This window comes from Hypomesus nipponensis, chromosome 28, assembly GCF_054491055.1.
Source record: "Hypomesus nipponensis isolate SF chromosome 28, ASM5449105v1, whole genome shotgun sequence".
Lineage (NCBI taxonomy): Eukaryota > Metazoa > Chordata > Actinopteri > Osmeriformes > Osmeridae > Hypomesus > Hypomesus nipponensis.
Window position 1 is genome coordinate 5,262,817 of NC_140388.1, and position 13,497 is coordinate 5,276,313.

General features: G+C 47.7%; 1 protein-coding gene across 1 annotated transcript in view; it reads left to right on the plus strand.

Annotated features, from left to right (window-relative positions):
• Positions 1-1,822: 1,822 nt before the first annotated feature.
• LOC146219612 (uncharacterized) overlaps positions 1,823-13,497 on the plus strand; it is a 41,776-nt gene continuing 30,101 nt past the window's right edge. The window contains exons 1-5 of the mRNA XM_084694895.1: positions 1,823-2,280; positions 3,987-4,057; positions 5,945-7,254; positions 9,601-9,654; positions 12,523-12,576. Of these exons, the coding sequence (XP_084551021.1) occupies positions 2,228-2,280; positions 3,987-4,057; positions 5,945-7,254; positions 9,601-9,654; positions 12,523-12,576 (1,542 nt within the window). The 5' untranslated portion in view covers positions 1,823-2,227. The remainder of the gene's footprint in view (positions 2,281-3,986; positions 4,058-5,944; positions 7,255-9,600; positions 9,655-12,522; positions 12,577-13,497) is intronic.

Here is a 13,497-nt window from a genome sequence, read left to right on the forward strand (position 1 = left end):
GATCGAGACTTCAGCACAGGAGCATCACCAAGCGTGGTTGACCAACACTCGGGTATGTATGAGCATTTCTCTGCCACAAATAGATATTCCCTCTCAATTTCCTGTTTTAATCTATGGAATGGCTAGGCAAAGAATGGGGGATGGCCTTATGAAGTCCAGATGTGTCCTGATAGAGGCTTCAGAGGACTATACCCCCAGGACTTGTGAATACAACATGGTATTTGTGCTCATCATGCAAGATTTTCCATCACTCTAATGATAACAAGACATCTGATTGGGGACAGTTAGGACATCATCTCGGAGCTGCAGGGCATAACAGAGTAGGCAGTGTGAAGGGAGAACATTGATGACATGAGCATATTTTGTGCGTATAAAGTGTGACTCATTTTTAAGTTTCAGTGACCTAGCCATTCATTTTCCGGATTTATAGTTACTTTAATGTACAGCGAATCAACAATGATAGTATGTTGTATACTTGACTGCACTGTCCAGTGCATGCGATCCTTAAACAGTGGGTGTCTGGCATAGGGTTGCTGGCCACATTGACTCCTTCAATTTCCTGCAGACAATGAACTTCTAATATCCATTGTAATATGAGGGTATAAAGACCAGATGACTTCCATTATCCAACACCAGTCTGGAATAAAAACCACGGCACAGTCCTGCACACCTGTCAATGGTTAGACATGGTCTCCAAGATGGCAGTCACGTGATGAACGGAAGAAATTCAACTCATAAAAAAAAAAAACTACAAACCGGCCCTCCAACTTCAGTTTCAGAGCGTCATGTGTTTTAAGACGTTCGGCAGTCCACTTATTCCACTATAACTCATTCATGAGTTGATCGTAAAAGGGTTTTTGGCAGAATAGGAATGAAAGAGAAATATCTCGCGCTGGCCGCGTCTCTGCGTGTCTCGTCGGAGCGGAGCAGGAACTCTTTCACCTGTATCCCCGCGGCCGAGCATAGACTGCTGTCAAGTGCAAGAGCATCACAACGGAGACAATGCAGCTAAACACCACGGGTAGGCAGCTCTGCAGCCCAGAGACCGCAAACATGACTTCCCTTGTCTGAAGGGTAACTAAATATACCATCAGACATGGAAGCTAGACAGGTAGATGGGAAGTGCTCTTTCAAGGTGGTGGGTACCCTTCCTGCCCCTGCACAGGCCAGAACTGTGAGGGTCTCTGTGCGAGGCGGAGGAATCCAGTTGCAAGGAGCTGAATCGAAGCTCTGTTGGGGCTTAGCTGGACACTGTCACTGTGTGTTTGTTGAGGGAGGGTCAACGAGGACTTTATTTGGCAGAGGAATTTCACAGCACAGGACTGCAGAAGCACCAACGGAGCCCCACTCGAGGAAGTGATAGCACTGTCGGTCAAGGGGGCAGAGCACTGGCCTAAACCAATTAAGTGGAGATAATTAAGCCATGAGAATGCTTATCATAGCTATTCTTTCAACTACACACCGCATCTGTGAAAATAATGAAACCCAGATTAGAATTTAGAGTTGCAATTTCAATACACGGTACTACAGATTATTGCATCGTCACTGTGGACTTGCTTCGGACAAAACAAGTGTGCAGTGTAAACAAACAACGGTTCCTCCATTTGTTTTAAGTCTAGACAGTTACAGGCCCATAAATAACTTGACAGCTGTGCTCATACCTGAAGGTGCTGTGTCAGGAGTAGGTGTCGAGAGTCGAGACTCATTGTTGACCCTGCTTGTGGTTTTACTAGTCCATTACTGTGGCGATGGAAGGTAGAACACGCTTTGCTTTCGAAGACACACCTTCAAATGAAACACCATTCATGTGATACATTTGTTTCCTTCGATGTCAGCTGAGGGCGATAGAGGGAGGTGTGTTCAGTCCAGAGAATTCCCTCACTCCACAATAACTTGCACATTGGAAACGTCAGCTAACAAGGCGGTCGTCATCCATTCTAATGTTCTCATGGAAAGGTAAAGAAGTTGGATCTTTCCTTCTGAAATGTAACATCCTCCGGTTCCGTGAGAAAAACACGCTGATGGACCGTTTTTTCTCTGTCATCTTTACAAAGAAAATTACTTAATTTAAGACAATGAAAGGAGAGGAAGGATTCACTCTTGGTAGATTGGTGTAACTCGCTTCTTTGTCAATGCTGTAAGTATAACATGGAATGTAAATAATTCGCGGGTTTCTGCCATCTCTGGACGGTTGTACAAACTCTCAAAAAAGAATGAAGTAGCCGCTATGGATCTGGACAATGCCCCGTACTCCAAACTCAGACCAGCTGGAGTCGGGGGGTGAGTACACTGCAGACCATAATAACTCATTGTTACGCTTTCATGTTGTTTAAACCAAAACATATGTCTCTAAAGAAAATACATCTCGAACAAAGTGAGTTCATGGCAGTGGACCAGCTGCAATGACTATCTCAGTGATATTCATCAGTCGATGAATGAATGATACCCGTAGCCAAGTTCATAAAGCGCTTAGTCATGAAATAACTGCCGCCCCCCCCCCCCCACTCTTTTTCACATGTTCCAGCATAGGTTATTTACGCTTTGTGATTTGAGCGAAGCTGAAGGAGTCCCTAAAAGGCTTTGTTTGTGTTTGTCTTCCTGGACCAGTACTGCAGGCACGTTATCTTAAATGTCATGTGGTCAGTGCAGTTCATCTCCCCTCAGCCTCTGACTGCTGCAGCCAGCCACTACTATGGGAGGGAAATTATGGGATGTGTGTGAGGTGGAAGAGATCCTCTCATTCTGCTCCTCTTTCTCTCCTCCCTCTCCCACTTATCCCCTCCCTCTCTCCTCCCTCTCACTTCTTCAGTGTGTACTCAAAGCTGCTCTCGGCCTGTTGGCTGTTCGGCCAGGGAAACTCCTAAAATATTGCATCACATTACTGTTTGAGCAACAAGTGGTCACAGTTCAGCAGACATTACTTTAACAGCTCTGGTTCCTAGCATCCTAGCTTTCACTGGAATGGTGTTAAAACCTAAAACTGAGCAGTAATTCAGGAAAGTTGAAAGGAGACTCTTAGTGACCGAAACCTGTGGTTTTCCTCTTTCCCCTGGTGAAGTAGTTCCCTACAGGTCGCTGAGGGGCTCGGTGGAACGAAACCACAAGCGAAACAACTTTCTTAGATGATGGATATGTAGCTTATCCAACCCATGACCACACGCTGTGAGGGACTCACACTCTTGAGTTTCTACGGTAGCACTACCAGGCCATTATTCCACTGCTGTTACAGCTTCCAAGCATCCTCAGGACTGCTTGGATGCATCACTTCAACACTTCAACATCTGAAACTGCCGAGAGACATTCCAGACTCATAGAGCCTCCTGGCTTGGCCACATCGAGGGCTCTTTCAGGGACTAAACAAATGCAATGGCGAACATCATCAACTCGTGTCACTGTTTGAACTGAATGCGATTGGTCTCATCTGTTCAGTGACAGGGTTGATCCAGATGTGCCTTACTTTGGTCGGACTGTGGGTGGCGCTCACCCTGATGAAGGTGATGTTAGGCCTCTGAGGTTCTCCCTAGGCAGACTGTGTGTGTGTTGGTGTGTGTTGGTGTGTGTTGGTGTGTGTTGTGGTGTGTGTTGGGGGTGGGGGGATAGATAAGAAACAGCTCAGTGACTGTAAACAGCTGTGGAGGTTGGCAAAAGCTGCTGGTCGTGTTGGAGCAGAGCAGGAGTAATGCACAGAAAGGGAGGGCTTAATCTTGTACAGAAAACCACCTTGACACTACTACTGGCAGATGATCGAATAAATATCACATACCTGTTACACTAAACAACCAAAACATAAAACATTTTGACATAACAATTTACAAGGAGACTTCCGATAAAAGTATATGCTGTGGCGTTGTTGACTGTTTCAGAGCGTTCCATGACATGATGATCACTTCCCGGCAGGCATGGCATCCATCTCTTCCAAACCAAGGTGCTTCATCCTGGGTGTGGCAGTTGTGTATGTGACCGCTCTCTCTCTCTCTCCCCCCCAGGAGAGCCCTGGTTCTCTGGGTTCTGCTGTCCTGCTCCTGTTACTTGGGGCTCGCTCACACGCTTGCTGAAGGTAAGTTCTCTTCGGGAGTGAGGATGATGATGACTCAGTCTGGTTAGGCTTTCAGGAGGAACATTTAACTGAGCCAACAGTCTCTGAAACATAACAGGCCTGTTGGACCAGGAACGGGTACTATACAGTACTGGGAAACACTGCAGTGTCCTTAGAGAAGTCAAGACCCAGGGGTTAGCCTGGCCCAGGTGATGTGGTGTGACAGGTTAGCCTGGCCCAGGTGATGTGGTGGGACAGGTTAGCCTGGCCCAGGTGATTTGGTCTGCATCGCTCTGTGTTGTGTCCATGCTAGTACGGGTAATCCAGAGATGAACTGTGGCTTTCTCTTGTTGTTCTGGCATTGCATCTGCCCATACCATACAGCTCAAGTGTGTGTGTGTGTGTGTATCCACAGAAATGCCATGCACAGCGTGGACAGGGTCACCACCTCTCCACACACTTGACTCAAGGCCCAGCTGCTTATGGTCACATACTGTAGTCACCACAGTTTTCTCTTTACTGCAGTAATTCAACCATGTCAGTCCTTGGGTTTCGGCTGTCCACTTTTGCTTAGCATGACAAGAGGGAAGCTACATAACCGTATCTATTACAACAGGGTAGCATTGGACGCTGAAATGCAATGAATCACCTTGCACTCTGCATAGCGTTTGGGTGGATTGGTTGACATAAGGTAAACACTGTCATTCGTTTACCATCTGCTTTCTGCTTCCCAACAGCTAGCCAATTAGCCAGGTGCCTTTTTTAACTAGTATTGTCTACATCACAGATATCACTGACAACGCTTAAAGGTCTGGCACACTTTTAGGGCAGCACACCACAGGAAATATTGCTAGTGAGATTTTGTAAACCAAATAAGTTACTGAAACCTGTCATGCAGCTAATTTGATTTACAATAATGAATGTCTTAGAAGTTCAAGATTTCATTCAGTTCCAGACTATAAGTACAAGTGGTTTAGATTCAGAAATGAATTCTGGACATAATACACAAACAAAACTACTACAGGATTGCAGTGACGTAGTTTGTAGTAGTATGTGTGTGTGTGTGTGTGTGTAACCTTATTTCTTCCCATGAGTTGGCCATTCAGGCCTTATAGCAAGGAGTGAAAGTCTGCTGTAATTCACCTTAATGAAGTTAGCCTGTCAAGTTACCATCCTTACTCTGTTAGCAGATCAGGCATTTCCAGCTGGAGTATTGCCTGTCTCTGCTGAAACACAATTACTATCCCCTCTAGGGACCCACTGACCTCTTGTTTCTAGACTTTTTCTGGAACACAGGCTGACAGCCCAGTTGTATAATCTGCAGGCTGGTAAATGGATGCATGGCCTCATTAAAAGTCCTTTTATGCTTATCCTGCCATATGATATCCATACGCTCTGTCCATTTACTCTGAGATGCTCCGTTTGAACTGTCCATTATGTAAGGCTTTGCTTGTGCTACCTGAGAAACCATATTAATGGAAGGCGTTTTGCTACAAGTGTGCCTAGTGTTAAAGACAGTTAGAAGTAAAAGGCCTCAGCTCTCTGTCACTGAAGCTTGCTACCAGAGGCATGGGAGTTTACAGCAGTTGACAACATTTATATGACCTCATAAATATTTATCCACATTATTTTTACAGTGATGATGTAGTCTCATTTGATAATACACTACGTATGGTATTGCAACCTGTCGTTTCCACTAAGTTTAATGATAAGAATTCCAGTGTTTAAAAAAACCCTAACTAAATCATACCATGGTTCTTACACAGGAGTTGCTGTGCCATCCAATCAAAGGAATGAATTATGTACTAAGAGTCTCCAGAAAATCAATGCTTGCAAATCTGTATTTAACAGCCTGGCTGTATTGACCAGGAGGCATTATGTGGTAACTGTGGTTCTGCTGTTCTGTAGATGTGGATGTTCTGGAGCAGTTGGGACTCACTGGGAGAAGAAGTCCTCCATCGTCCGGGTCCCGCTCCGCCCCCCACGGAGTCATCCCCTTCAAGTCTGGGGTCATCCTCACCCAGCGGGCCCGGGTCCAGACCACTGTGGGCTCCGTCTTCCCCTCCGGCAGCACCGACCTCTCCCTGATCCTCAGCCTGCGGTCCCACCGCGTCGCCAGCGCCTTCCTCTTCACCGTCCTGTCCCGGAGGAGGAAGCTGCAGCTGGGCCTGCAGCTGGCCCCCGGCCAGGTGCTGGTGCACCTGGGGCAGGAGAACTCTGTGAGCTTCGACTACGACGTCCACGACGGCCGCTGGCACCACCTGGCCGTGGACATCCGCGGCCGGCGGGTCTCGCTCTACGCCTCCTGCGGGAGGACGAGCGTCCACGCGGATTTGCCTCTGAAGGAGGAGGAGTCCCTGGACCCCGAGGGCTCCTTCCTCCTGGGGAAGATGAACCAGAACTATGCGCCGTTTGAAGGCGCCATTTGTCAGTTTGATATTTATCCGTCTGCCTTGGCAGCTCATAACTATTGTCGGTACCTTAAGAAACAGTGCAGGGAGGCGGAGACGTACCGGGCGAATCTACCCCCGCTCCTTCCCCTTCTTTTCCATGACTCTAACTTTACGGTCACCCCTGTAGCCCCTCGGTCATTGACAGATGTATCTAGGAAGGCCCTCAGCCCTGGTTTCACCCTGACTGGGGAAAAGACCAGGACTAATCTTTTTCCGACTCAGAGTTCGTCGTTATTCAACTTGTCCTCGTGGAGTAACGGTGGGATGACCCCAAAACGTGGTTCCACCTCGCTCTCTCTTCCTGCAACGCCGACTCCTTCAACAGCTAGTCCCTGGCTTGAGCACCCCCTCCAGGCTGAGGCCCAAACTGTTCCTGCCCCCCTCAGGACCAGTGGAACACAAACATCCCGACGCGGCGGCCCTAAAACCGGCGACACAGGCTTCAGTTTACAAAGGCAGCCACCTCAGGGGAAAAGTATGGCCTCGCCAGTTTCCACCAGGCCACCTGAGGCGCAGACGAAAGCGTCCTCCACCGCAGCGCCCGAAGAGATGGCATCTTCGCACACGTCCACCCACAAGAAGCAGACGGCAGTGCTTCCAAAGAAACCAAAGCCAAAAGTGCTGGGTGTGCAGCACATCAACCCCACCTGGCCTTCCCTCGTCACTCCGGCTGCCACAGATGGCTTCCAAACGTTTGGGTTGGAACCGACCCAGTTTTCCCTGCTGGCAGGACCCACGGGCCTGAAGGGGGAACCAGGACCAGTGGTAAGAACGTGGTGTGACATATCAGAGCCGGTGTGTATCTGTCTGTGCATGTGTTAGCACTCTAGGCTTATGTTGTCTGTCTGTGTTGCTCGGAGAACTTGTGCTGTGCGTCTAATTGGGAGGGAGGGTCATCCATCTTTGGAAGTCCCTGGACAGAATGCAGTCGACCCTAATTCGAATCCAGCCCGGGCCATTTCCTCCATGCCCTCCCTCCCTCCCTCCCTCCCTCCCTCCCTCCCTCCCTCCCTCCCTCCCTCCCTCCCTCCCTCCCTCCCTCCCTCCCTCCCTCCCTCCCTCCCTCCCTCCCTCCCTCCCTCCCTCCCTCCCTCCCTCCCTCCCTCCCTCCCTCCCTCCCTCCCTCCCTCCCTCCCTCCCTCCCTCCCTCCCTCCCTCCCTCCCTCCCTCCCTCCCATCTCCTGTCTCTTCCCTTTTCTGTCCCAATAATGCAGAAATGCCCTCAAATAAAGAGAACCAACCAGGCTCCGTGGTGTGACTTGGTGCTCAGTATAGGCCTTGGCTAGGCTAACGCTGAGGCGTTACATTCCTCCTGCAGGGTGAGAGGGTGAAGGGGAAGAAGGAAGACATTTAAAGCAAGGTCAAAGGTCAGGGCCGCACCTCGACGTCTCAAGTTGAAGTTATACTGGATGTAGAAGTGGCATCGTGGATGTGTGAGTAGCCCTGCTGGAAGCTGTCAAAGCTGACAGATGTCTACACGTGAGGTCAAAGGGAGAATACTGGTAGGAACAAGGGTAGAACACAGAAGAACAAGATTAGAATACTGTTTAAAGACTCAGCTGAACAGAACACTGCAAAGGCCAGTCCGTAGAAGAAGAGTAGATCGGTGGAAAGAGTAATAGTAGAACACAGTGGTGAAATTATTGGGAAACCAAACCTCTGTTTTACGTTGTGCTGATAAATGACCTTGTTTTATGAATGTCCGAAATGTTTGAACAGCTTTCAAAACTATAACAAGCTTGAGTGTTGAGCTTGTAACAGGCGGTTAATATCCCATAGTGTAATGGTAATTTGTTCCTATTCAACTGTTGTTATGGTGCCCAGATGGTAGGCTTGAGGCTTTGCTTGTTTTTTTAAGATCTTGTGAATTAGTGGACCATGACTTTTGGTCTTGGCAAGGTGCCCTATAACATTCTGGCCACTGGCGCGCTCTAAAATGTCAGCATTCAATATGGTCAGCATTCCTACTCAGATGACATGTAATGAAACGATTTTCTTATCATGTCGATTTTGTGAGTATGGTAGATGGACAGTAGTTTGACATGAGGAACCTGGTTGCTCTGGTAGTGAGAAGGGTTACCCACAGTTTCCATGGTTGACGAGCCGTGTTCCAGCCAGCGACTGAAGCGTGTTCGGGAGGGTTACTGCACACATGGTGGGAGATTTGGGGCCGACCCCACGTGTGTGGTCGTGCTCGTGTGTCAACGTGCCGTTCGCCGCTCCTGTTACGCAACGCCCCTCCTAATCCTTCAGTGTTCTCGATGACAAGGACCCCAACTGAAAAGTTGGGATTTGCCCCGAATGGACTGATGCCGAGCTGGTTTTCCTATCGGACCAATCGGACGGCTGATTTCTCTGCTGCGCTTCCGCGTTGTACACTGACAACATCCGAAGGCTTCGAAAAGCTTGCATGCTTTTTTCCTCGCTCATATTGGAAATGAGGTCCTTACTTTCCATCCTCAGGCTGCCCCCTCATTACAGTTGACCTTTCCCCGCTCTTCTAATCCATGTGAGTAAGTGCTTTTTAAAGGTAGATGATACCCACCACCATCAACATGAGCCGCGTTTGCTGATGCCAGAAGTAGGTATCTCGCCGGTACGAGTGTGACAATGGCCTGTTGTAATGGAAAAAGGGACTGAAATAACATTGCTTTCAGTAGAAGTGAGCTGCCGTGTAACACAACTCCTAAACCTACCGACATATCACTGAAGCCCTTTGGAGTTCCCAAGCTTTTTCATCCAGGCTGTCCTTCGTGTACGATGTTACCCAACGCGGCAGGAAGTAGACTGAGCCATGCGAGTCTTCTACACCGGAGCAGCACTGGTGGGGGTGATTAGGTTCATTGGCCGGTTGTTCCGTGCCTCATCACTCGGCGACGTACCGCTGCTGTCTGCCTGATGTCTCGAGTGGAGTCAGATGGCCGAGCGGTTAGGGAATCGGGCTAGTCATCAGAAGGTCACTGGTTCGATTCCCGGCCGTGCCCAATGACGTTGTGTCCTTGGGCAAGGCACTTTACCCTTCCTCGGGGGGAATGTCCCTGTACTTACTGTAAGTCGCTCTGAATAAGAGCATCTGCTAAATGTAATGTCTCATCCTCTCCTCTCTTCCAGGGACAGATGGGACCTCCGGGGAAGCCCGGCCAGCCAGGAAAGAGAGGTCCTCGGGTGAGTCTTTGCCGTGCTTCCCCCCCTGGTGCTCCTACGAGCTCTGCATCCAAGCTCTCTCACCCCCCCCAGTCCATCCTTTACACTAAGCCCCATGGTGCCTGGCTCGTATCTGGCCCACAGTTTTCCAACAGTAATACACAAAAATAACACTATTAGCGATAGCTTGACGAAAAAGGCTTATGATGAAGCACTCAATAACGTCTCTGGATTATGGCGTGTTATTCTCTTTCCGAGCTCGGTTTCCTTTGGCTCTGATCGAGCACTGTTTGTCTGCCTGCCAAGGTCTGCTTCCAAAAGCTGGAGAGGGAACGGATGGAAGACTGGTAATCTACCTGGAGCCAAAGAGAAATTAGCTCTGTGTACAACAGTCTGATTGTTTCAACGTACTTCATTTATTTGTTTAGATTGAGTTCAAGTAGTGTTTATCTTAACCAGAAGTGGTTTAGCCAATTCATCCCAGCACAATCAGACACATCCATAATTGTGCCCCCAAATTCTTTTCAGAGTAAATACAATTTCGACTTTCCTATATTTACTAGTCCAGTGGCACGTTATTTATGTGTGAAAGAACGATGTAGAGATCTGGGTTGTGGGCTACCTGCAGCAAACCAGACGGTGACTCATCCTCCATGAATTATACTGTGGGTACCCAATCTCTTTAAACAAGAAAGAAAGAACGTTTTGTCGGATCTTATTAAAAGCATTTAAGACCTTTCTTCGACCCTAGTAAACCTCTCACAATGCCACTGGTAGTATAGATCTTGACGGATGTGGGGGGTAAAACCTCAATCTAGGGTTCTCCTTTCTCCTCTCAACCTGTAATGCCATAACATAAGGTGTAATCCAGCAACTGTTGCCATTACAGAATGAGAGTCAAAGAGGTGTAGATGTTGGGCATGCTAATTGAACTCGGCCTCTTTGGTGAGCTAGACCCGGTATGTAGCTAACTATGGAGGAGGACCCTATGTGTCAACATTTTCTATAAAATACTCCCCATTTGATTTCACTGTACCGTAACTTGTATAATGGGTTTTGTTCGGAGCAGGGTATCGCAGCCTGTGCTGGAGTCACCTGGTGTTCATGATGTCTCTCTCCAGCCTGTGAGAGCCCAGAGGGTAAAAGAGCGTCTGTTCTGGCTTCATGGCCTGTAAAAACCGTTTGCGCCCACGTGTCACCCCTGTAAAAGGCTCTGGCCCGTATCATAAACCTGGTGGCAGTTCTCCCTTTGTGACACGCTGCCGTCAGACACAGGCCCGCGCTGTGTCAGGTGTTGGAGGCTGCGTGGTCGTTGACATGCGTGCTAAGCATGAGCATCTGTATGTACGTGTGTGTGTGTGTGTGTGTGTGACGGTTTGTTCACCCCTCGGTGAGGGAGTGACTGAGCAGGTGATCTGAAGCGGATGTACAGTTTGAACATCATGACTACCAACGCACACGTTTTCTTCCTCTTCCTCATGCCACACTCATACCGTCTGAGCTGGATGAGACGTGAAGTGCCCCCAAATCTGCCTCTCTCGATCTCCCTCCCTGTGTCTTTCTTTGTATCTCTATCTCTCTTTCTCTCCCCATCTCCCTCTTTTCTCACCCCTTTCTTTATCGGATACAACACTAACTCAAATACAGCAACACTAACTCAAATACAGCAACACTAACTCACATACAGCATGACTAACTCACATACAGCAACACTAACTCACATACAGCATGACTAACTCAAATACAGCAACACTAACTCAAATACAGCAACACTAACTCACATACAGCATGACTAACTCACATACAGCAACACTAACTCACATGCAGCAACACTAACTCACATACAGCATGACTAACTCAAATACAGCATGACTAACTCACATGCAGCAACACTAACTCACATACAGCAACACTAACTCACATACAGCAACACTAACTCAAATACAGCAGCACTAACTCACATACAGCAACACTAACTCAAATACAGCAGCACTAACTCACATACAGTAACACTAACTCACATACAGCAACAGCAACACTGACTCACATACAGCATCACTAACTCACATACAGCAACAGCAACACTGACTCACATACAGCATCACTAACTCAAATACAGCATCACTAACTCACATACAGCATCAGTAACTCACATACAGCAACAGCAACACTGACTCACATACAGCATCAGTAACTCACATACAGCAACAGCAACACTGACTCACATACAGCATCACTAACTCACATACAGCATCAGTAACTCACATACAGCATCAGTAACTCACATACAGCAACAGCAACACTGACTCACATACAGCATCACTAACTCAAATACAGCATCACTAACTCACATACAGCAACAGCAACAGTGACTCACATACAGCGACACTAACTCACATACAGCAACACTAACTCAAATACAGCATCACTAACTCAAAAATACAGTGTGTTCACAAGAGAACCCAGGAAGGTTAACACTGCCCACGACAGTAATATGTGGACATATTAGTTAGGCTGATGCTCCGCTAGCCCAGGAGCTATCCTTCACCATGCACTTCTGCTGATAAATGTCCCCATCTGGTTCCCTGCTGAAGCGGGGTGATTTTCACAGTTCAGTGGAGAACACCGTTTGTGGCAAAGCGAGGGGAAAATGGTGTGTGATGGACGAACGGCCTTCACCCTGGGACCCCTGGATCCTCTTGGAAAAAGGAAGGGATGGGGGGGGGAAATCACATCCATATGTTAAAACTCAGACAGACACTAGGCAGAAAGGCAGACAGACAGACAGACAGACAGACAGGCAGGTAGACAGACATACAGGCAGAATATGAAGTAACGTAGCAATGTCCCAGCTGTGCTCCTCAGCTTCATGTATTCTCTCTGTTGCAGGGTCCTCCTGGTCCTCATGGCAACCCTGGTCGTCCCGGCCCGTCTGGACGCAAGGTATGCACAATAAGATTTGACAAGGGGGGCATCGCAGTCAGGGGCCCAATATTGAGGCTATTTGTGAAGAATGTGCAGGCGCTATCTCCTATCTGTCTCTCATTTTGCCTGTGTTGGTGGGGCAGGTTTGGCTGTGTGTATCTACAATAACTGACCCACGGGAAGTCCATATTTTTTATAACGTTCCTTTTTTCAAAACGGTGTGTTCCTTATATATAGTGTCGAATGTATATGTCTACAGCATGTGATCCTTGTTGGTACATAGCATTTGTCATTTTTTTTGCAATATTTCGTTTCATGTCTGCAATGTTGACACCAGCCTTTGGATAGATCTGTTCCCGCCAGGGAAACCATAACATACTAGTGTTGACTGTGAACTTGGAGGGAACAATTTATATAGTATTACAAGTTGACATCACGTGCAAGTAAACTGCAGTTTCTAGTGGTTAACAGGTGTAGATGTTGGCAAACGTAGCCTGGGGAGATGTTGGTCTTAAAGACAGACCGTTTAAAAACACCTGGCTGCAATGCCAAGCTGCAGCTCACATTAAAATGTGTGATACAGGTGCTGAAGGAAAATCTAAGTTACACCCAACACAAACTGAGTAAGATGACTGTGTTTTGTAAGCCTTTACAGAAGCATTGTTAACTAAAGTATCTGCTGAACCAAGCAAGAGAGCCCCAAGACTGAGATGAAAATACCCCTTATCTCTTTGCAGGGTGACAGAGAATGTTCAACTCTTTTGGGCCAGAAGTGAGCTCACTGGAAGCCAAGTGTTCACTGCCAAATCAGCCATTTATGAAATCAAACAGACCACCCCTCCCTCGATAAAAAATGATTATTAGCACTTACGGATTACAGTAAGGGAGTAGTGTGGATTTGTGTACATTAATTTAAGGTGGAAATATCTAAGTATACTT